The sequence below is a fragment of the Sinocyclocheilus rhinocerous genome, unplaced genomic scaffold, assembly GCF_001515625.1.
Source record: "Sinocyclocheilus rhinocerous isolate Xijiao unplaced genomic scaffold, SAMN03320098_v1.1 scaffold66, whole genome shotgun sequence".
NCBI lineage: Eukaryota > Metazoa > Chordata > Actinopteri > Cypriniformes > Cyprinidae > Sinocyclocheilus > Sinocyclocheilus rhinocerous.
The window spans coordinates 851,174-872,248 of record NW_015662934.1 but is presented as its reverse complement, the minus strand read 5'-3'; the positions used below and the strand labels follow the sequence as shown (position 1 = coordinate 872,248).

The following is a 21,075-nucleotide window of genomic DNA, read 5'->3' as shown; positions in this document are numbered from 1 at the left end:
GTGTGTGTACACATGTGTATGCATATGTGTGGGCATACATATATATTGTATTGTATTAATTATTATTATAATTTTTTTTTTTTTTAAATATATGAATGTGTAGTATTATTTGTTAGGATGTATTTTCTATGCCAGTGTCAAAGATGAATTTCTGTTCAGGAAATCTGGACAAACAATAAAGTTAAACAAAAGTTGATGTATTTCCTCAGCGACCAGCACAGATCAGCTCCAGGCATGACGAAGCATCATCCTGTTTTGGAAGGCCAACCAAAGTAGTTTCGCTTTCACAACGAAACACAGCGCCTTCATGAATAAAAGTTACGCCTTCTTTCTTTGCGTGAACATTTGGGCGGTGTTATGCAAATCTTCCCACATTGTGATGTAGACATGTGGGGGCGTGTTAGAACGATCCGTTTTAGGTAGGCGTCGTTGACTCTTAACTTTTATAAAGAATATCTCTTTGGATTTGAGACTTTAGTCTTTGCAACTTTACAGATCTTCTTTATGCACCAAGAGCTTGTAACACTCCAAAGAGAAAGGAAAAATTGAAATCGCATCATATGACCCCTTTAAAATCTAATCATTTAAAATGTTTAATATTCCCATAAACTGTACAGATACATAAAACATGCAAAATTATGAACTTGACATAAGCAAATGGACAGTTTTCGTTTATTTTCATAAATATCCCAGCCAATTCAGCACAGATCAATGTCTCATTTTTGGGTCATGACCCACCAGTTGAGAAGCACTTCATAAGGTTCCCTTCTTGCCTTTCATTTCTACCATGCTGTAAGGAACTTCCTCTCCATCCCTCACCTCACGTGGTCCTGTAAATTTCTGTTGTGTTCGACTCTCCCCCACAGACCTTTGACCTCAGAACAAAGCAGCCTTGGCCTTCCCATTCACCCATGGCTTCTAAGGGCCCCTGGACCCCCCTACTCCTTCCTCGGCCCCTTCTTAAAGATCCCACCCAACCCCCAGCACTCTAAAGGACCTCATTCATAGATCTACTGCTATCCACGTCTGTCCCTGAATGCTCACTCGGGGAAGCAACTGCTCAGAAACCTCCATCTACACTCCCCTCAGATTCTAGCACGGGGCAGAATTCATGTGCCCGGGATGACAAGGGACAACTGGGGATTGGGTATAAGCAAGGTCAAATGAATCATGGACATTCCTGGAGTGGATCTTAGAAACTCTGCTCCCACAGTCCACTGTGGCGCTGTAACCCCCCTTCTCACGTTCTGTCCTGCTTTCTATGGAGAATCAGGAAGGCTCAGAAGCACTGCCGGCATACTAAACACTCTCTCTGCATCCCAGCTGGGGCCACGTGAGAGTTGGAGGAAGAAAAGACCACAAAAAATGAGGAAATGATGGAGAGAGCCTGGGAGAGAAGAAGTCTCTGCAGTTAGACAAAGCGTTTGTCTGTTTGCATGAGCATATTTGAGTGAATAAGTGGCAATGATGAAATGAAACACTGTGAAACTCTGACAAAGCAGATCGTAATAGCATGAAAGTTGTGAACAGATTAAAATAAATGCAATTAAATCACATGCTTTTTGTCTCAAAGTTTGGATTTTCTCAACTTTACCTCAAATATTTTAAACTGAACTAAACGAAAACTATAATCTGAAAGGGGGGGGGGTCAAATTACATATTTTTCATATTTTATTATTATTATTTTTCTTTTATTATTAATACATTTAAATTAATATAATTTAAATTAGTAATTTATAACAGGCAAAAAACAAGCATTTTATTATTATTATTATTATTATCATCAGCATCATTATCAATATTATTATTAATGAATTATTCTAGATAAATTAGGCATTATGAAGGTCTTTCTTTACTATTTACTGAAAAACCAGAGACATAACTATTATTCCAATTAAGTACTACAAATGTCAAACTAAGGGAATAGCTCATCCAAAACATACCGTCATCTCATTTTGACCCCATATTAATTTTCTTTCTGTTGTGAAATACAAAATGTGCTGTTAAGCAGAATATTCAAGGTCTTTTCCATATATCAAAAGTGGATGGTCACGAAAAAAAAAGGTTTTATAAAGATCTCGGCAGTACATTAGGGTTGTGACGGTGAGGAAATTTTCCCAGCGGTTAATCGACGTGTGACAACACCGGTAATACCGGTATCACCACTTTTATTAACAAAACAAATAAAAATACACCATGCTATAGGGCAAGCTATGCCTTATATAAAATAACAAATAACTTACATAGTGTCGTTCAACTGCATTGAGCATCCGCGTTCAGTTTTTAATTGTAGTGTCTGTTCTTTTACTGAACTAAATGATTTTTATTACTATAAAAAATCAAAACGACGGTGGGGGTCGGTGACGCGGTGGGCAAGTGACGTAACCGGTGTTGCGGCTTAACACCGGTATCACCGTCAACACCGTCTATCGCGGCAAGCCTACAGTACATATCAACATCCACTTTCATTTTATGGAAACAAGAAGCTCATAAGCTCACTTATTGAGCCTTGCTTCTCCTTCTGTGTGTTTCGAAGAAAAAAAAAAAGAAAATAATACAGGGTTGAAATTACATAAGTGTGAGCACATGACAATTTTTATTTTTGGGTGAATTATTATTAACTGTGTGAAATGAATGTAAGGTTGTTAAACATCATTACACTCACAAGTTAGCACGTTAGCATCCACAGAGAGCTACATACTGATGTATGGCATGTATGTAGTAGCGGTGGGGGTGGGCAAAGGCCATTTGTGTTGGCACAAAGTTCCTCTGGGCACGAGTTCAAAGCAGCTGCTTTTACAGGACCTGCGACTGTTTTAGAGCTTTTACTTTATTCATTCAGAATAAAACACAGATAAATGAAGTGTAGCGAGGAATGCAAAACCGTTCCATGCTGAACGCAGAAGCAAATGCGCGGCTATGACGTGATGGGAAACTTGGAGGCTGAAACTTAAGATTGTGTTGAAACAGACTCTAAATTCCATAGGCTGTCTGAAAAGACAAAAAAACTCACCATTTCCTTTGTGTGTTAAACACACAGACCTCACGGACATTAAATTCAGCTCTGTGCAGTGTGACGAAAGGCTGAGCCACAATATAAACCCGCCAAAGGAAATGCAACATACCCACAGAGAGTACTTCCACATACAGGCTAAACAACAACGATTTTCTTTGCTGGACCAGTTTCAGACCAGTAGTTCAGATTTGTACAAGTCCTGCCAACATTTTAAAATTGTTTTCTTGACCAAAAAACATTTTAAAACAAATAATTAGTTAGTTTTCTACTTTGGACTACTAGTCTGCAATTGCTAATAGTCTGCAATTACAGCTACAAATGTATGAACTTATATATATATATTTTTTTATTTAACAAAAAAAAACAAAAAACATTTTTCCTGGAAAAAGAAATTCACCACATGTTACTGATGAAGAACTATTACAAGTCAATCTTGCAATTTGGACAGCTAGATTTATTACTCATTCATTTATTGTTATTGCCATACCAGCAACAATGGGTATATTCATGGCAAGATCAAAAAAAAAAATTATAGGTTAAATTTGTTTGATGATCTGAAACATTAAAGTGTGACAAATATGCAAAAAAATAAGAAATCAGGAAGGGGGCCAACACTTTTTCACACCACTGTATATATATAAATAGGCTTTTTACAAAATTACAATTATAAGATATAAGATCATTCAGTTTGACATTTGCTAAAGAACATCAATGTTTTCATGGTGAAATCTTCTTGAAAAACATCCATTAAGGAACTTTCTGAATAAAACTGTTGCCTTTTAGTATTAAAAACAGCACAGTGTAATTAAAAAAAAACTTAGATGTTTGAGACTAGTAAGCTTATTTGTTTTTGAAGGAAAAGTATAGGTTATACATTCATTCAGTATGGATTCATTAAATTGATTAATAGTGGCAATAAAAACATCAATTATGTTACAAAATATTACTTTTTCAAATAAATGCCGTACTTTTGAACTTTCTGTTCATCAAAGTGTCACAGTTTCCACAAAAATATTACGCAGCACTACTTTTTCAACATTAATAATAATCAGAAATATTTGTGGAGCAGCAAATCAGCATATTAGAATGGTTTCTGAAGGAAGAAAGGTAAATAATGTTAAGTAAATAATGTTAATTCTGGGCTTATTTACACTTTTTAATATTCAGTATTTTAAAACATCACAGAAAAGCAATTGTTTAAGCAAGGCATTAAAACACACATTGTCAACAAACCTAGGAAGCAGGAACAATGCAGCACAGGCCCGATAACCACCAGCTACAAAATTCTCTCTCACAACATCATTCTTAATGACAGGGTGAACGAGGTCTTATCCCTAAAAATAATCTATGAGATTCAGTGAGAAAATCTAAAGATGTGCAAGAATGAGACGCGCAGACTCTCGTGGTTGAACTGTGACTCTGTGTCATTTGCCCCAGGGGCATCAGTGCCAAGGGCCATCGGAGCTTATATCGAAGCCTGGGAAAGAGGTCACTGGCACAGCTGCGTCTGCTCAGGAACAGGTCATGAAATACGTAATACCACAGAATATTTACCACAAAACCAGTTAAAAGTTCTTTCTTGACCAACAACCTATATTTTAAATCCTGTATTGTACCACTTATTTTGTTAATGTCCAATGGCAAAAATGCGTATTATAAAAGGGATTTCATTTTGATAGTTCTTGATCTATTATCAGTAAACAATTAATAATAAACAAAGACTTTAACTGCAATTGAACCTGCCAACAAGAACAATGATTGTAGCTTAAAAACCAGCCATAAAAATTTCTCTAGATTACCTATTGTCAAAAGGTTTCATGCACTTTTTGTTAAAGGGGTCATATGATGCGGTTCACTTTGTTCCTTTGTTAAGATCTGAAGTTTTCTTTGAGCTTGGAGCCCAGACACTGACCTGAGTCGAGAGCAATTTAAAACACAAGAGAAATACAAAGCTACCAATCTACAACATCACTGTCAAGTTTTCACGTTTGGACAGGAACTGAAGCAGAGATGAATATGCCACTCAAATGCCCGCCAGTCGCTCATTTTGATGATTCAGGATAACTGTAGGGCCGCTACAGGGCTCAATAATTGATGTGAATGAAATATTAGTTCTCCATTTAAAACACCCCAAATCTTAAAAGGGACTTTTCAAAGAATGTCAATTCTGTTATTCAAAACCAAACTTCTGTGAAACATAAAAAGAGAAGTTTAACAGAATGTTCACGCTACTCTTTTTCACACAATAAAAGCAACTGGCCGGGAACATTTTCAGTGATTAAGGAATTTTGGTCAATTCCTCACACAAAGCTAGGGGTGTGGAATATCACCATTTTTGATATTGTCTTCACGAGTTCTGACGTGTTTTTTCTGAGCGTACACCTGAAGCGCAAACACACTAAAATACACAGTTGGTCTAAAGTGAAAGTAAACAGTTCAGAGAAAAATGGATGCGTGCCTGTATATTAAATGCGCACAGGTCTTAAAGTGACAGCAGCAGACTAAAAGTACTAGACATGCTGCCGCTTGTCATTAAAGGAAAACTTCACCCCAAAAATTTAATTCTATCATTATTTACTCACTCTCATGTTGTCCAAAATATATATTAATTTCTTTCTTGTGCTGAACACAAAAGAAGATATTTTGAAAAATGTGGGTAACCAAATTGTTGCTGGTCCACACTGACTTCTTTTTTTGACGTCCCCATTGGGGACCAGCAACTGTTTGGTTACCCACATTCTTCAAAATATCTTATGTGCAATAGAAGAAAGAAACTCATTCAGGTTTAAAACAACTTGAGAGTGAGTAAATGATGACAGAATTTTCATATTTGGCCTTTAATGTTAACAAAACACAAAGAGAAAAATCACTCACTGCTCTTGACTTAAAGGTGGGGTATGTATTTTTTCAAAAACGCTTTAGAAAACTGAGTCGGGCCGAGTACCAAAAAAACTTGTAGCCAATCAGCAGTAAGGGGCGTGTCTCAGTGCACAGGACGGACATTAGCCGAGCGATGACAGAAAGATAGAGATGGCGGATAAAAAAACAAAAGAGGAAACATCTGCGGAAACAAAAGAAGGCTTACGATAAGGCAAGAAGTAGGACCCGTGTAAATATCGGATCAGCTTTCCAGCGCTGGAGAGAAGTCAAGGAGCGGGGAGGCCTGCGATCAGACGCCGAGGTTGCTTTGTTTCGTCTCGATAGGTGAGTAACATTGGTTTTGCTTTGTTTCACAGAACTAATATATGCTGTTGTTAAAACACATACATGCACGTTAAAACACACAGTACTACCAAAACACATTCGACCTTTATTACAGTAACACACAATGCTTTCACTTATTGATGACATCATACCCTCGGCCAGCTGGCACAGCAGATTCCGCCATAATCGTTGTCTGGGTTGCGTACGTATGTGTGGGGCGGAGCTACCAAAATAGGGGCGAGACCCTTTTGGGGTAGGGGCGTGTTTGTTTTGGTGATTTGAAATATCAACATTGGCTACCAGAAATCACTTACCCCACCTTTAAGAACTTTAACACAGCTGCTTTAATAAGTGCATAAATTACACAGTGCAGTGTAAATAGGGTTTTATTTTTATATTTTCAATTTCAATTTCTTGAATGCTAGTGCTAAATACACCTACTGACCTGAAAAATAAAGCACTGTTTGTTTTATTAGTGTATTATGTGCATTTGTAATATGTATCTTTGTTCTTATTTTTTAATAACAAAGATAAAATAATGACAAAGATTTTTGTCTTCGCCCACTTTGGTCTAAATGTTATTTTTTTATTTTATATGTTGTTGTCTTGTAAGGTTTTGTTTTGCTAAATAGGTAAATTAGTTTGGCTGTACTGCTTAGACCAACATGACAAAGAATCATGATAAAATGAATAATGAATCGTGATATTCCTGAAAACTTCTTGGTATACAGAGTTGTATGGACTTTTTTGTACTCCATGGTGATGTTTTTGTCCTTTTTTTCCCTAGACACAAGTTAAGTTTCCAATAAAACTTTTTTTTCCCACAGAACAAAGTTTAGTGCATCAAAATGTCTACCAATATATCTGATTTAAGCACATTGGAAGCACTGTTCTAGATGTTCATGGGTGCGTTAAATCTATTCAGACTGCATACACAGTGAAATGGCCTACCAAAAAAACACCAAAACTTACACAAACTGATAACAAAATTATATGACAATAAGATGACTTTACACAAAATAAATGGGTTAAATACTGCAAATTTTACACATTTTCACTATGTTAATAACAGAACAGCGTAAAAAGTGAATGGAATCTTAGCTAACACTTTTGTTGCATGGAAAAAACATGCATAAACATTCTGTGTAACCTGTTGTGTTTCACAGAAGAATAATTGGGTTTGGAGCAACAATAGGGTAAGTAAATTTAGGACTTCAACATCCGAAACAAAGGAATCTCCAACAGAGTCTGAATGAACTACAAACATTACTTTTTCTCTGAGGATTAAACCACACAACACCATCTCCTTAGCATCAGCTCTAGACCTGTGTACATTATCCGCTAGGGCTGGGCGATATGATGATATTATCGTATATCGACGATGTTTTGTAAGTATCGCAATGTCGATGTCAACAGTCAGGTGACAAACGATTATCGACAATATCGGAAAAAAAATGACAAATGATAAACCTAGTAAGTTGCTAAAAATATTTTACATAGCCCCATAGTCACCATACAGGTCTTTTTGCATGCAAGAATGAAATAATTTAGTAGGAGGGTTGGGCATCGAAAAGCTATTCCAATTTCGGAAATCAGATCAGATGCATAAGGTCAGGAATCAAATTACTTGTTATAAATTTAAATTTCGATTCAGCTTCTCGATTCCTGTGTGCGCATTTATTGTGATTTCAAAAGATTCAACTGCAAGAAGACGAAATAGAACTCGCTTCTGCACTCGCCCGCTGTTTTCTGTGCTGCTCCCACACACACACACACACAAAGCACACGCACAAAAGTCGCCTCTTATATTGGCGAACACTGGACTGAGCTCTCTTTCTCACATTCTTACACATTAGAATGGACAAATACACACAGAATTATATCAAAATGTCCCATAAATACAATCGGTTATGTCTTAAGTGAACGCAAAGAGCGGAGAAAGAAAACAAGGGTGTATTGGATCCGTGCATTGACAGCAGCCGCTGCCACCAGTCATTAATGTCAATCAAAGAACAAAAGAAAAGAAAATCCCCCTCACTGATCACTGAATCACTTTTGTAACCTCAGTTTCTATTTTATTTGCCTGTTGTTCGGCGCTGACTACTGTAATGGCAACGTGCGTGTATGCGATTATTTTGGAGATGCGTTCCAATATAATTTATCCTTATTTAGGGTATAGGCCTATTCTAATTTGATCTGCAGTTTAATAAAAGTTAAACAGAAAAAAGACAAATAGTAGCACTGCATGTGTTTCTGAATATTTATTTAAACAGACTGTATAATGATGAAAAACCACAAATATGACAGTTAAAATTAAAATACGCAAATTCCTTCACAGGCTATTTATACAGCGCACATAGTGCCCTATTTTTACAGATTTTTTATATAGTGAATACAATATAATTATGTTTAATTAAGCTGAGATATAGCACTAAATTCTTAATTCATTTGCAACAAAACTATAAAGTTTTGTTGCAAACGGATGAAGACATTAGTAGGCTTCTCAGCTTGCCCCAACATGCATGTGTTCGGAGTTTCGGCAGCCCAACACTGAATATTATATTGTGGCTGTTGTATTTTGATTTATAAAATAAAAATTATAAAAACTAAAATGAAATTTAAATTACCCCTGCTTCTAAATAAATAAATAAAGCAGTTATTTTTATTTAGTTAAAAATGGGCCAAAAGAGACCTCTGAACTAGGCAACCAGAAAGGAAAAAAAAAACCTTATTGTTTTTGCTCAGAATTCGTTTCCCTGCATGATTTTAGTCATGTATGGTAAATATCAAATAGCCTACTTTATAGCTTGACTAGAAGTTTAAAAACAACGCTGCAATTATGATAATCAAGGAAATTAAACTTACCATCATGAAATGTGTCTACACACGCGATAATGCCAAAAAGAAAGAGAAACATCGGGAAATAGGCATATTTTATTCAAGACATTACTATATATCATTCTTACAATCACCGCCAGAATGTCCAACTTCACCATGATGAACTTAAAATTGGGTTCTATAATTTTTCCTCAACAGTTCTCCTCACAAAATGAAATTCACACACAAATCTGATAAGAACAGAGTGGAAATTATTAGCTACACCAACATAACAGCAAAGCTAATGTTTTCTGTTAAAGCACAAACTAAGAAAAGTAAAACCAAACTTTGTGGCAATAATTAAGACCAAACTGAGCCTGGTGTGCGTTTATGGTGCATGTCGGCAATGTTGTCTTGGCGGGGGCGGGGCATGGTGGAGGTGGGGCTTGGGTAGACGATATTATCGGATATTGCAACATTTTTTTAAGGCGATTATCGATACGATTTTTTTGACATACCGCCCAGCCCTATTAACTGCCACTAATGCAACAGCATATTGTGAGTGAATCACTAAATTAACCTTTATATAAAACCCTCACATATATAATCCAAGGGATGCAGCTGAACAACACACAAAAAAACAGAAAGCACTAGATGGATGCCCAACCTTTTCATACATGGAGAAAAAGAGCAGTCGGGGGAAGTGTCTGAGAGACACACGACTCAAGTGGTAAACAGGAAACGGATGAGATGATGAAAATGAAGATTGGCAGGCATTATACAGGCCTACCCTTTCTCTCTGCCCTCTCTCTAGTCTTTAACATACAGGAGATCTTTATGTAATTGCAGCAGCCCAAGTGGCAGTGAAGGATGGAGGCGCAGGTTACATAACACAGCTGTCTCTGATGCAAACAGCATGTTCTCTGAGGATATGAGCATGTGATGCTCTATTCATGTCTCCGTGTGGGGCTGTATTTGCATATTGATAGGCTCCTTTTAATTTCCATCCTTGCTTTATGGTTCCAAGCGGGCTGTTGCTTTTTGAAAGACCAAAGACTACCTTTTCAGACTGAAAAACATCACATAACAGCGCTGACAGGTCATCAATGAGATTAAAACAACAGTTAAAGGGCCAGCTCACGCAAAAATGAAAATTCCTTTCAAACCTGTATGTCTTTCTTCTGTGGAAAACAAAAGAAGATATTAAATATTTTTATACTGTGTTCTGATAAATGTGGGCAACCAAATAGACTTTGTGACTATTTGCATCCATTGTATGGAGAAAAAAAACAATACTATGACAAATAAACACAAATATTCTCAAAATATGTGACCACAAAACCAGTCACAAGGGTCAATTTTTTTGAAATTGAGATTTAACCTATGCATCAATAAATAAGATTTCCATTGATGTATGGTTTGTTAGGTTAGGACAGTATTTGGCTGAGATACAACTATTTGAAAATCTGGAATCTGAGGGTGCAAAAAAAATCAAAATATTGAGAAAATCGCCTTTAAAGTTGTCCAAATGAAGTCCTTAGCAATGCATATTACTAATCAAAAATTAAGTTTTGATATATTTATGGAAGGACATTTACAAAATATATTCATGGAACATGGGAGATCATGGAATCTTCATGATCTTTATTTAATATCTTAATGATTTTGGCATAAGAGAAAAATCGATAATTTTGACCCATACAATGTACTGTTGGTTTTTGCTACAAATATACTCATGCTACTTATGTACGTGAACCCTGGCACGTTTTTTTTATGTTGATATAGGTACGTATTGCTGTGTTTTTATTACGTTGCTTCAGGTATGTATTGCAGATGTTCAGAATTCAAATATCCGGGGACTGTCGCTAAAAGTTAATGCTCTATCGTGTTAGAAATATGCCCTACACCAAACCTAAACCTACACGATAGTGTTAACAAATGCAAAACTGGTATAAAAACGCATTTGTTGATACAACCGTGCCATTTGAACTTCCTTATATGCAGATTTGAACTGTTTTGTCGAACCGTAGTTACACGGGATTCGAACCGGAGCTCCTCACCTCTCAAGTATGTCTCCGTACTCCGTGAGCTACCGAACAAACCTACCGTTTATGAAAACCCATAGATATGAAGCTGGATATGTGCGATGCTAACATTCAAAAGCATCAGTTTTCAAATCTCAAATCAGCATATTAAAATTGTTTTGAAGTCATAACATAATATTCTTCAAGTAATTGTGCGAAAATTACACTTTATTAATCAAAACTGTAAATTTGTGTGAAAAGGAATAAAAGGTGTCAAAGTTTTACTGCCTCTAGTGTTCATTTCTTTTGGAAACTGCAGTGATATGTGCTTATTGGTACGTATTTCGCGTCTCGCAAAAAAGTTCCCCCAGGTACGTTTTTGCCATGAGACCAGGTAGGGTTTTGTGGTCCAGGGTCAAATATCTTCTTTTATGTTCCACAGGAGAAAGAAAGTCCTACAAGTTAGGAACAACAAGATCTTTTGTTACTCTTTTAACATTTAATATTTATTCCAAACCCAAATATTGGAATTTTTACGCTACGCCTACATCATCTGCTGGAATGCCACTCTCTCGTTAACGTGAGTGCGACAGTTAGCGGAAGCTAGAGATTGCGGTTTATAAAGTTTAAAATATAGCCTAGATATTATTCTTACAAACAATTCACTTCATAAGGCCTTTATTAACCCCTCGGAACCTTGTGGAGTACTTTTTATGATGGGTGAATGCACTTTATTTAGCTTCAAAATCTCGACACCCATTCATTGCCATTATAAAGCTTGGAAGAGCCAGGACATTTTTAATCTAACTCCGATTGTATTCATCTGAAAGAAGAAAGTCTTATAACACCTAGGATGGCTAGAGGGTGAGTAAATCATGAGGTAATTTTCATTTTTGGGTGCGCTATCCCTTTAAGCTTGAACTGGTAACCTTAAAGGGATAGTTCACTCAAAAAAGAAAATTCTGTGATTAATTACCCTCATGTCGTTCTAAACCCGTAAGACCTCCGTTCATCTTCGGAACACAAATTAAGATATTTTTGATGCATTCTGAGAGCTCTCTGACCCTCCCATAGACATCAATGTAATTAACGCGATCAACATCCAGAAACGTAGCAAGGAGATCGGTAAAATAATCCATGTGACATCAGGGGTTCAACCGTAATTTTACTAAGCTACGAGAATACTTTTTGTAAGCAAAGAAAACAAAAATAACAACTTTATTCAACACTGAACGCAAACAGCGTATGCTGTTCTGTCAGCCGCGCCACGCGGATACGTTTTCTACGTTTATTTACGCTTTGATTTGAATGAAAACAACGTATCCGCGTGGTGCGGCTGACAGAACAGCATACAACGACATGAGGGTGAGTAATTAATGACAGAATTTTCATTTTTGGGTGAACTAGCTATCTCTTTAATTTAATATCCAAGCTTTAGTCTATTATATAAAGTAAATGCATTCTGGAATACTGCCTGAGCCTATGCTCTTTATATTTATTATTAATTATTAAATAATAAAATAATAATTAAACTATGCCGGGTCTTCAAGACAGCCCACATGCAGGCTGTGCCAAGCTCTGCCTAGACATTTATCATCAAGGAGGAACTTTAGACCGCATTAAGAGTCAAACTGTATTGATTTCTACTGCACATAGGGCTGGGCGATAATTCGATAATGATAATTATCGCGATATAATTTTCCTCGATAAAACGATATGAAGAGTTCGATAAATGTTCGATATAATGTTTATGCGCCAAAAGCGAACAGTCTTCTGACTCCCAAATATCCATCGTAAATCTTCCAGACAGGAGTGTCCACAGACACACTGCCAAGTTCCTACACATGATCTCTGCTAAACCAGGATGCTGTGGCGGTAATTAAACACCTTGATCGCCAAGTGGTTCATCACACCCAGCGTCTCTCTCGCTCTAGTCATGAGTTTTCACCGTGAGCTTATTTGAAGTCTGACCAAGCCCGCACTAATCCCAGCCTTAACAAAGCACCGATCTCAAATCAACATAAAGGAGAATTAACGTCTACGGACTTAAAACTAAGACGGCTACTTAAATGAACAGTACACCTAAAAATACAAATTGTCATAATTTGATCATCCTTTCAAACTAGTAAGGCTTTCCTTCTTCTTTGAAATACACAGCTGTCAAACAAGGAATCGTTTAACCAAAAAATTTTAATTTGCAGAACATTTGCTCACCCTCAAGCCATCCAAGATGTAGATGAGTTTGTTTCTCTATCAGAACAGATTTAGAGAAGTTTAGCATTACATCACTTGCTCACCAGCGGATCCTCTGCAGTGAATGGGTGCCGTCAGAATGAGAGTCCAAACAGCTGATAAAAACATCACAAGTTTTGGACTGTTTTCACTTGTAAACACTGATTGGTATGTGCATATTTCTCTCTTTACACTGAAAAAAGCAATATTATGGATAGAGAACACTGTATTTTAGCTGGAAGCAATGGTTAAAAGTTCTTAACATCTTAATGATAGGGTTATTTTTTATTACAAACACACAGCTTCACAAGACATTAATTGATGGACTGGAGTTGTGTAGATTACATGTGGATCATTGTGATGTTTTTATCAACTGTTTGGACTTTCATTCTGACGGCACCCATTTACTACAGAGGATCCATTGGTGAGCAAGTGATGCAATGCTTTTTATCCAAATCTGTCCAGATGAAGAAACAAACTCATCTAGGCTTGGATGGCCTGAGGGTGAGTAAATTCTCTGCAAATTTTCATTTTTGGCTGATCTTTTCCTTTAAATTTTATTCTGAATTTAAATTTTAGTTACATTTTAATATTTAGTTTAACATTAGTCAGTCCCACATATAAACCTGTCATTTGACTTTATAAAGCTTGGGAAAATATCATACAAATTATATGGATTGTTTTAGGGTGCTTTTTTGAGCTTGACAGTCTCTGGTCCCCATTCACTTCTAATGTTTTCTGTAAATATTCTTCTCCTTTGGTGTTCCACAGAAAGAAAGTCATACTGGTTTGGAAAAACATGAAAGAGAGAGTAAACAATGACAACGTTCTCATCCGTTTAAGCAAATAGATTCAGGCAACAGACGAAACTCTACAGCTAAAAGACACCACAAACAAATTTGGTTGGTTGGTGGTTTAATGAATGTAATCATCCCATCTCTTAACATGCCGAAATCATAGTTTCCCTTGTTGCAACTCTTTGTGGTGATTTACAAAGAACTTTGACTACACGTCATTGCAATTTAACCGATGACTGGTCTTAGTCAATGTTGACTGAGTAAGCATTAACACAGACCAGTGCTTTCCCAAGAAATCAAGCCATACGCTTAAACAAAGTGAGTATGTTTGTCAGTTAGTTAGTCTCTAGAAGAACCGGCAGGTCCACTGCTTTTAAACAAACCACTGAGCAAACAGTAATTTGATCAACAACATTAGTCTAGACGACTCAAATACCTTCTGTAGACTGTCTAAATGCATGTATCCTGCCACCTGAAATATTCACGATGGGACAAGGAGTTTCAGGACATGTCTTTGTTAGATCAGAATGAGAAATGATGATGCAAGCACAACAAAAGATGATGCATATGCCGGTCAACTGAAATGGATATTGATGATGAGCGCATCACAATGGCAGATAAATGAAATTATACCCTGAAAAGGAGCTGTACTCCCAAAGGAATAGTGCTGGGTGGGTGGGAATCCCCCCCCCCCCCCCAAAAAAAAACAGTGAACCCCTTTCTAGCAACATGAGATGAGGGACAATAGCAGTTTGTCAGATGCAGTGTGTTGCTGATGCTGATCTTGTAACTAATGGCAACAGCATCAATACAACCAACTCAATCAGTAGGAGGAAAGTGGAGGCAGTTGAAATAGTCTGCTGTGGAAAACCAATAACGTAAACACTGAGGCTGATTGTGAAGTGTTTAATACAGAAATACAACTTACCACCATCCCTATCTACAGCTTAGGCGGGAGGGACCAGCAGGGCTCCGTGTTTGGATCAGGATGCGTTTCCAAAGTTCCTTCCCACATCAACGCTTTTCCTTACATCCTGGTTTTATTTCGCAATAGTGTAGTAATAATCTGGATTGCGCAGAAGCACCATCAGACGCCAAAGACTGAGCGCCGTTTGAGCGGAGAACCCCAATAAACAGCAAAAAGAGGAAGAGGAGGAGGAAGAAAGGTCCAGCGCGCCCTCAAGCAACTCCAAAAATCCCGCTCAGATACATAATGTCACCACTGTGACATTCAAAAAAATATTTACTCAGAGAGAAGACTCAAATCGAGCAGATTCCCAGGAACAGCGGCATTGTCCCCGCGTGTTCTCCCGCCCATCTCATCTCTCTGCTCGCTGTTAGAGCTGAGGGGCTCTTCGCCGCTCCCAAAACAACTTGTGGGCAGCCTCGCTTTACCCAAACGCGGTCGAGACCATTTTTATGAGCTGTATCGACGCATTGCAAAATATGCAGAACCTAGTTTCGTCGTCTACTTCCGCTGAATGTGACAGGAGCGCTGTTTGCTGTACAAAGTAATACTTTCTAAAACATAAAAAAAGCTGTTTTCACCTCCTTTTCAGAATGGAATGCTCCACTGAGGTGGCCCGTTGGACAAAAGGAAGCCTGGAACGCGCCGCTGATCGATGGGCGGAGGCTCGCAATCGTCATCCAGTAGAATTAACAGAATAATAAAGGCAAAACATTTAACCTGAATATAAATTTTAAAATTATGAGACCCTAATATTTAAGCAGTAATTTTGTGATTTATGTTGTTAAGACAAACACTGGGTTTATGGACTGTTGTGGCATATAAAAGGATAGTACAATGGTATTCTTTGCTTGTTTTGAAGTAATATCATAATAGCACATAAATATTGTAATCAGTCACTACTATAGTATTAATCAAAAAATACAATAAATGCATTGGTATTCTTTAAGTACCTTGGAGTACCATAATGCACGAGTGGTTATCAAACATGGTATATCATTGTATATTATATGGAAACAAAGTTCCCATACTTTTTTCATAATCAGTACTAAGGTGTATCTCAAAGTACTATAATATTCCATGGTTTTTCGAGGTACTTTCAACAAGACATGACATACCACATCACAGGATTCCCGGGAAATACTGTAGTTTGTACATGAATATGGTAACAACACGAACAAATAAAAGAAACTACACAACCAAATATGAAATGTTAACAGATGGACAATGAAATGAAACACAGAGAACTAAATGTGAAAGCACGAACAGAGACGGTACACACAGAACAAGTATACTTTTAAACAGGCTCCTGAAAACAATCAGATAACATTAAACTAAAAAAATAAATAAAGAGCTGTCCTAATTTTGATTAAGAACTAAAAACTCACATGTGGCTCTACGGTGCATTTTCTCTTGGTGTTGTGATGTGCGTATATTCTCAGTTGTTTGTCAGACAGGTTGATGCACGAGCCATTTCTGCTTTTTCACCCCAGCTTTAGGAAATGAGTCTTTTAGAAATACATGCAAGTGGGCGTGTGTGGTTAGGAGAAAACCATTTACTAACCATTTACCATTTAGTAACTCCTCCTGTATGAGAGCTTTTCCCAAATAATTAATAAATGGTATTTTTATAATTATGTGTTTAAATTTAAAATACATGTATTATTAACATTTACCAGAGGTTTAAAAAAATGTGCATTTTCTCTTGGTGTTGTGATGTGCGTATATTCTCAGTTGTTTGTCAGACAGGTTGATGCACGAGCCATTTCTGCTTTTTCACCCCAGCTTTAGGAAATGAGTCTTTTAGAAATACATGCATTTGGGCGTGTGTGGTTAGGAGAAAAACCATTTACTAACCATTTACCATTTAGTAACTCCTCCTGTATGAGAGCTTTTCCCAGATAATTAATAAATGGTATTTTTATAATTATGTGTTTAAATTTAAAATACATGTATTATTAACATTTACAAGAGGTTTAAAAAAATATTTACCATTCAAGACGAAATAACAACTAAGTGATGCCCCCTGGTGGTTGTTTTCAGAGTAATCAGTTGTGACATTCAATGTTTTGAATTGAAATTAGTTAAACAAAACAGGTTAGAATTGAAACTAAAGAAACTCCTCAGTTTATTGAAAAGATTTGCCTTTTTTACACATATTACTTAAAACATCCAATTTGTATCGCAACAAATGTAACTGCCTTGGTGAACTTTAAAGTTAGTTGCTTCTGAGAGATTTGAAGAAAAAAAAATGAAGAAAACAAAACCAATATTATCAACACCCAAACCAGTTTCATTACCACACTTTATACGTTTAAAAATCTCTCGACAAGTGAACAAATTTGCATGATTTTTCAGCATGCTAAGAGAGGGAGAGGTCAGTGTGCAATACTACACATGGAAATATATGTAGATTTATTAGTAATAAGGGCCATATGAGAAGCTGACGCTTGTTTATTTGCAACTATTGCAGGAGTGTGAGTGATTCCTACTCCATTATACAGGTCCTGGGTGACACACACACAAATCGAGTCCGCAGTTTCAGTACAGATGGATTATCTCAGTCCCAACTTCTTTTTCTCCTTCTGTTTCTTGCGCACGACCTCCAGATTACGATCCTTCCATGAACTCTTTCTCAGTTTGATGGGTCTGCTGCCCACATACCTCCCTAAAGACAAAGACAAGTGAATGTGTTTAGAGCGTGATGATCATAAAAAAAAAAAAAATTCATTTTGATACAGTATCATATCAAAATGAAGCTAATTTTCACAATTCGGGCCAATACAGATCTGACGAGTTTGAGTCACTCTTTAGCCATTTTTACTCTCAATAAAAATTCTAAATGAATAATGTCCAGGATCATTTAACATATGTTTAGTAAAGCTACTGCAGTGTTTCCCTAGTTATTTTTGCACTGTATATTTCTGTCAAATAAAATGTTAAAAACATACACTGACATCCAACAGTTTTTGAACAGCAAGGCTGCATTTATTTGATCAAAAATATATTAAAACTAGGGCTGGGTAAAAAATATTGATATCTCGATATTAATCGATTCTCATTTTTACGGAACGATATCGATTCTTAAATCCCAAGAATCGATTAGTCTAGCCTGGATCATCTCCTCCACATTAATACCAGCTTCAGCACAAAATAAACATGACTAAACATCCAAAGGTAAGTTAAAATAAAGAGTACAACTTTACAATTCTGTCTCATGTAATCGCACAATCAGTTTCTCAGCCGCGCAAAGATGTCAATATAATGTCTTGTAATTACAATGTCACGTAACGTCACATTTACCTCAGAAAAACATATTCGGTGACCATAAACTCATTAGTCAGATAGAAAAATAAACTGTAGAGAGGGGCATTTTGCTAAATATATGCACCATATAGCATATTCATTATAAATTTTACTGGTCTTCAGTGTTTAATTTATGTTTGAATAAATCCATCAAGTTTTTACGACAGAGATTTTTTTTTCCTTGAGAAAATTTGGCATGTACTGTACCTGATATATCCAAAATAATCAATATTGTATCGAATCGCAAGCTTGTGAATGAGAATCGAATCGTGAAATTTGTGTCAAAACCCAGCCCTAATTAAAACTAATATTGTGAAACTATTTTCTATTTAAATTTGAATTCAAATGTATTTTATTCCCCTGATGCAAAGCTGAAATTTTAACAGTCATTACTCTTTAGTGTCACATGATCCTGCGGAAATCATTCTAATATTCTGATTTGGTGCTCAATAAACAATTTTATTATTTATCAGTGTTGAAAATGAAAATGTTAAAAATGTTGCTTAATATTTTCCTGATACATGTAGTTCTTTCAGTATTCTTTGATGAATATAAAATTCAAAAGAACAGCATTTATTTGGAATAGAAATCATTTGAAACATTATTAATGTCTTTACTGAGACTTCTGGTTAATTTACTCTATGTTTGCTAAATAAAAATATTTAAAGAATTAAAAAAAAAAAAAAAATTTAATAAAAAATAAAAAAATCACATTTGAACAGTATGTATATAATGAACTGTATTTTTCTGTTATTGTTTACTGTTATTGTTATTGATCTAAACACACTCATTATTATCCTCATTAACTCACCGTTCATTTCTCTCATGGCGCGCACATATTCATTGGGATCTTTAAAGCTCACAAAGCCATAACCCTTTGTTTTCCCAGTGCGTTTGTCACGAACAACCTTCGCCTTCAGGAAGGATGGATAACGGCTAAACGCTCTCGCCAGAATGTCATCATTCACCTCATTCCCCAGATCGCCACAAAATATCCGGAAATCATCTGAGAAACCAAGAACAGCATAGCAATAATTTATGTGCTAGGCTTCTTTATTAAGAAAATATAAAGAGAAGACTGCATTTACTAAATGTCCACAAACCTGAATCCCACTCTGACAGGCTGGTGTCCTCCCATGTGACACCAGCTGCAACCCGGATGCATTTCTTCACCTTTTCCTGTTTTCCTTTCTTCTTATCTTCTGTGCTAGTTTCAGCAGGCTGTGCGCATGTTAATAAGAAATAAATAGAACATTATTCATACCAAGAATTCCTATAGAGCAAACCATTTTTATTTTTAAACTAACTTTCTTTAACCAGTGTTGTAACTGCTAACCATTAATAAGGCTGAAATGAAATAAAATATAAATTTGAGATGAAAGAATTAAACCTAAACTAAACATAAATGAAATTAAATGATGCAAGAAACAAGTCTGAATTTGAGTTGAAGTACTAAAACTACTAAAACAAAAATTTAAGTGAATTATAAATATTCAAATGAAAGCAAAAGTGAAACTATAGAATACAAGCTAATTTAAAATATTAATAAATATTATTATAGTATTAATTATTACTAAAACAACACTATTTTTTCTTTTCATCCAATAGCTGTTTTATATTCTTTCTTTATGCGATTTGTAAAGGTAAAATGTGTCATTTCTGCACCCTTAATGGCACACAATGGACTAGAGATGGCTTATCCAATGGAATTAATTTAGGGCTGGACTATCTCTTTGTCTAAACAGGGGACAGTGTAGCATGTCATCCTGAATCATATTAAACCTCCACATGTGTAGGTTCAGGCTCCGGCATGCTCGGCCCAATCACGCTGTCATCGGTGACAGCCTCCTTCTTTGATTCCAGAAGCCCAGCTGCCATGACTGCGGCCTGCTGCTCTGCCACCAACGCTGACAACTCCTCCTGAAAAAAAAGATGAAGAGAAAAGATTTTAGACGATTACAACGGAAGCACAAGGGGCTTAAAATTTCTCACAGACACACATACTAGTTTTTATTAATATGAACCATGCCAAAATGGATGCCGTGGAAATGGTAAACAGGCCATATAAGCAATATGTAAGTGGTGTGTTGATACTTTACCATGCGTGCTTGTTTCTGGCTCTTGAAGTCAGTTCTCTTAGGCGCAGGAGGTGCTGTGTAAACAGTGGGGGCCGCCTGTATAACACTGGGACTGATCTTTGGAGGGTCTTGAGGCATGGGCCGAGGTGGTGCCGATGTCATAGGGTTCATGCTTCCAACCTGCCAATGATTGAGAAAAACATTTGAGATACTGACATGACCATTTTTATAGTAAAAGGCAACCTTGAAATGAATAAAACACCCAGCTGATTACAATTCAGAAAATACCCACTAGCGGCATGGGTCCCATGGGTGGTCCAACTGGAGCCATGGGGGGCTGAGGGGGTCCTGACATAGGAGGAGCCATCATCATGGGTGGAGGAGGTGGCGGTCTGGGAAGAGGAGGTGCTATCATGCCCTGAGGAGGTGGACCACGCATTAATGGCATTCTCTGACCCCCTGTGGAGAAAAAAAACATTAAAAATATGCATAATAATATTCAAGGCTTTATAATAATAATATGTTAAATGTATTTTAAAAATACTAAATAAATATCTAAAACATTTACACTAACTATTAATAATAACTATTTGATAACTAATAGCTTATATATATATATATATATATATATATA

At 36.5% G+C, this 21,075-nt stretch overlaps 2 protein-coding genes across 9 annotated transcripts in view; both read right to left on the bottom strand.

The window, feature by feature from the left end:
* Positions 1–15,793, bottom strand: part of LOC107728480 (rho GTPase-activating protein 33-like) — a 57,602-nt gene extending 41,809 nt beyond the window's left edge. For all 4 annotated transcript variants that reach the window (XM_016538650.1, XM_016538651.1, XM_016538654.1 and 1 more), the window contains exon 1: positions 15,019–15,793. Coding sequence is in view for 1 of the 4 variants with exons in the window: in XM_016538652.1 (XP_016394138.1) it covers positions 15,019–15,024 (6 nt within the window). In the remaining 3 variants the exon portion in view is untranslated. The remainder of the gene's footprint in view (positions 1–15,018) is intronic.
* Positions 15,794–17,158: 1,365 nt separating this feature from the next.
* LOC107728490 (RNA-binding protein 42-like) overlaps positions 17,159–21,075 on the bottom strand; it is a 6,061-nt gene continuing 2,144 nt past the window's right edge. For 4 of the 5 annotated variants that reach the window (XM_016538676.1, XM_016538673.1, XM_016538675.1 and 1 more), the window contains exons 6-11: positions 20,734–20,900; positions 20,463–20,621; positions 20,146–20,283; positions 19,467–19,584; positions 19,175–19,369; positions 17,159–17,725 (exon numbers count right to left, since the gene is read on the bottom strand). In XM_016538676.1, coding sequence (XP_016394162.1) covers positions 17,613–17,725; positions 19,175–19,369; positions 19,467–19,584; positions 20,146–20,283; positions 20,463–20,621; positions 20,734–20,900 — 890 coding nt within the window. In that variant the 3' untranslated portion in view covers positions 17,159–17,612. The remainder of the gene's footprint in view (positions 17,726–19,174; positions 19,370–19,466; positions 19,585–20,145; positions 20,284–20,462; positions 20,622–20,733; positions 20,901–21,075) is intronic. The other variant, XM_016538672.1, reaches the window with a different exon arrangement.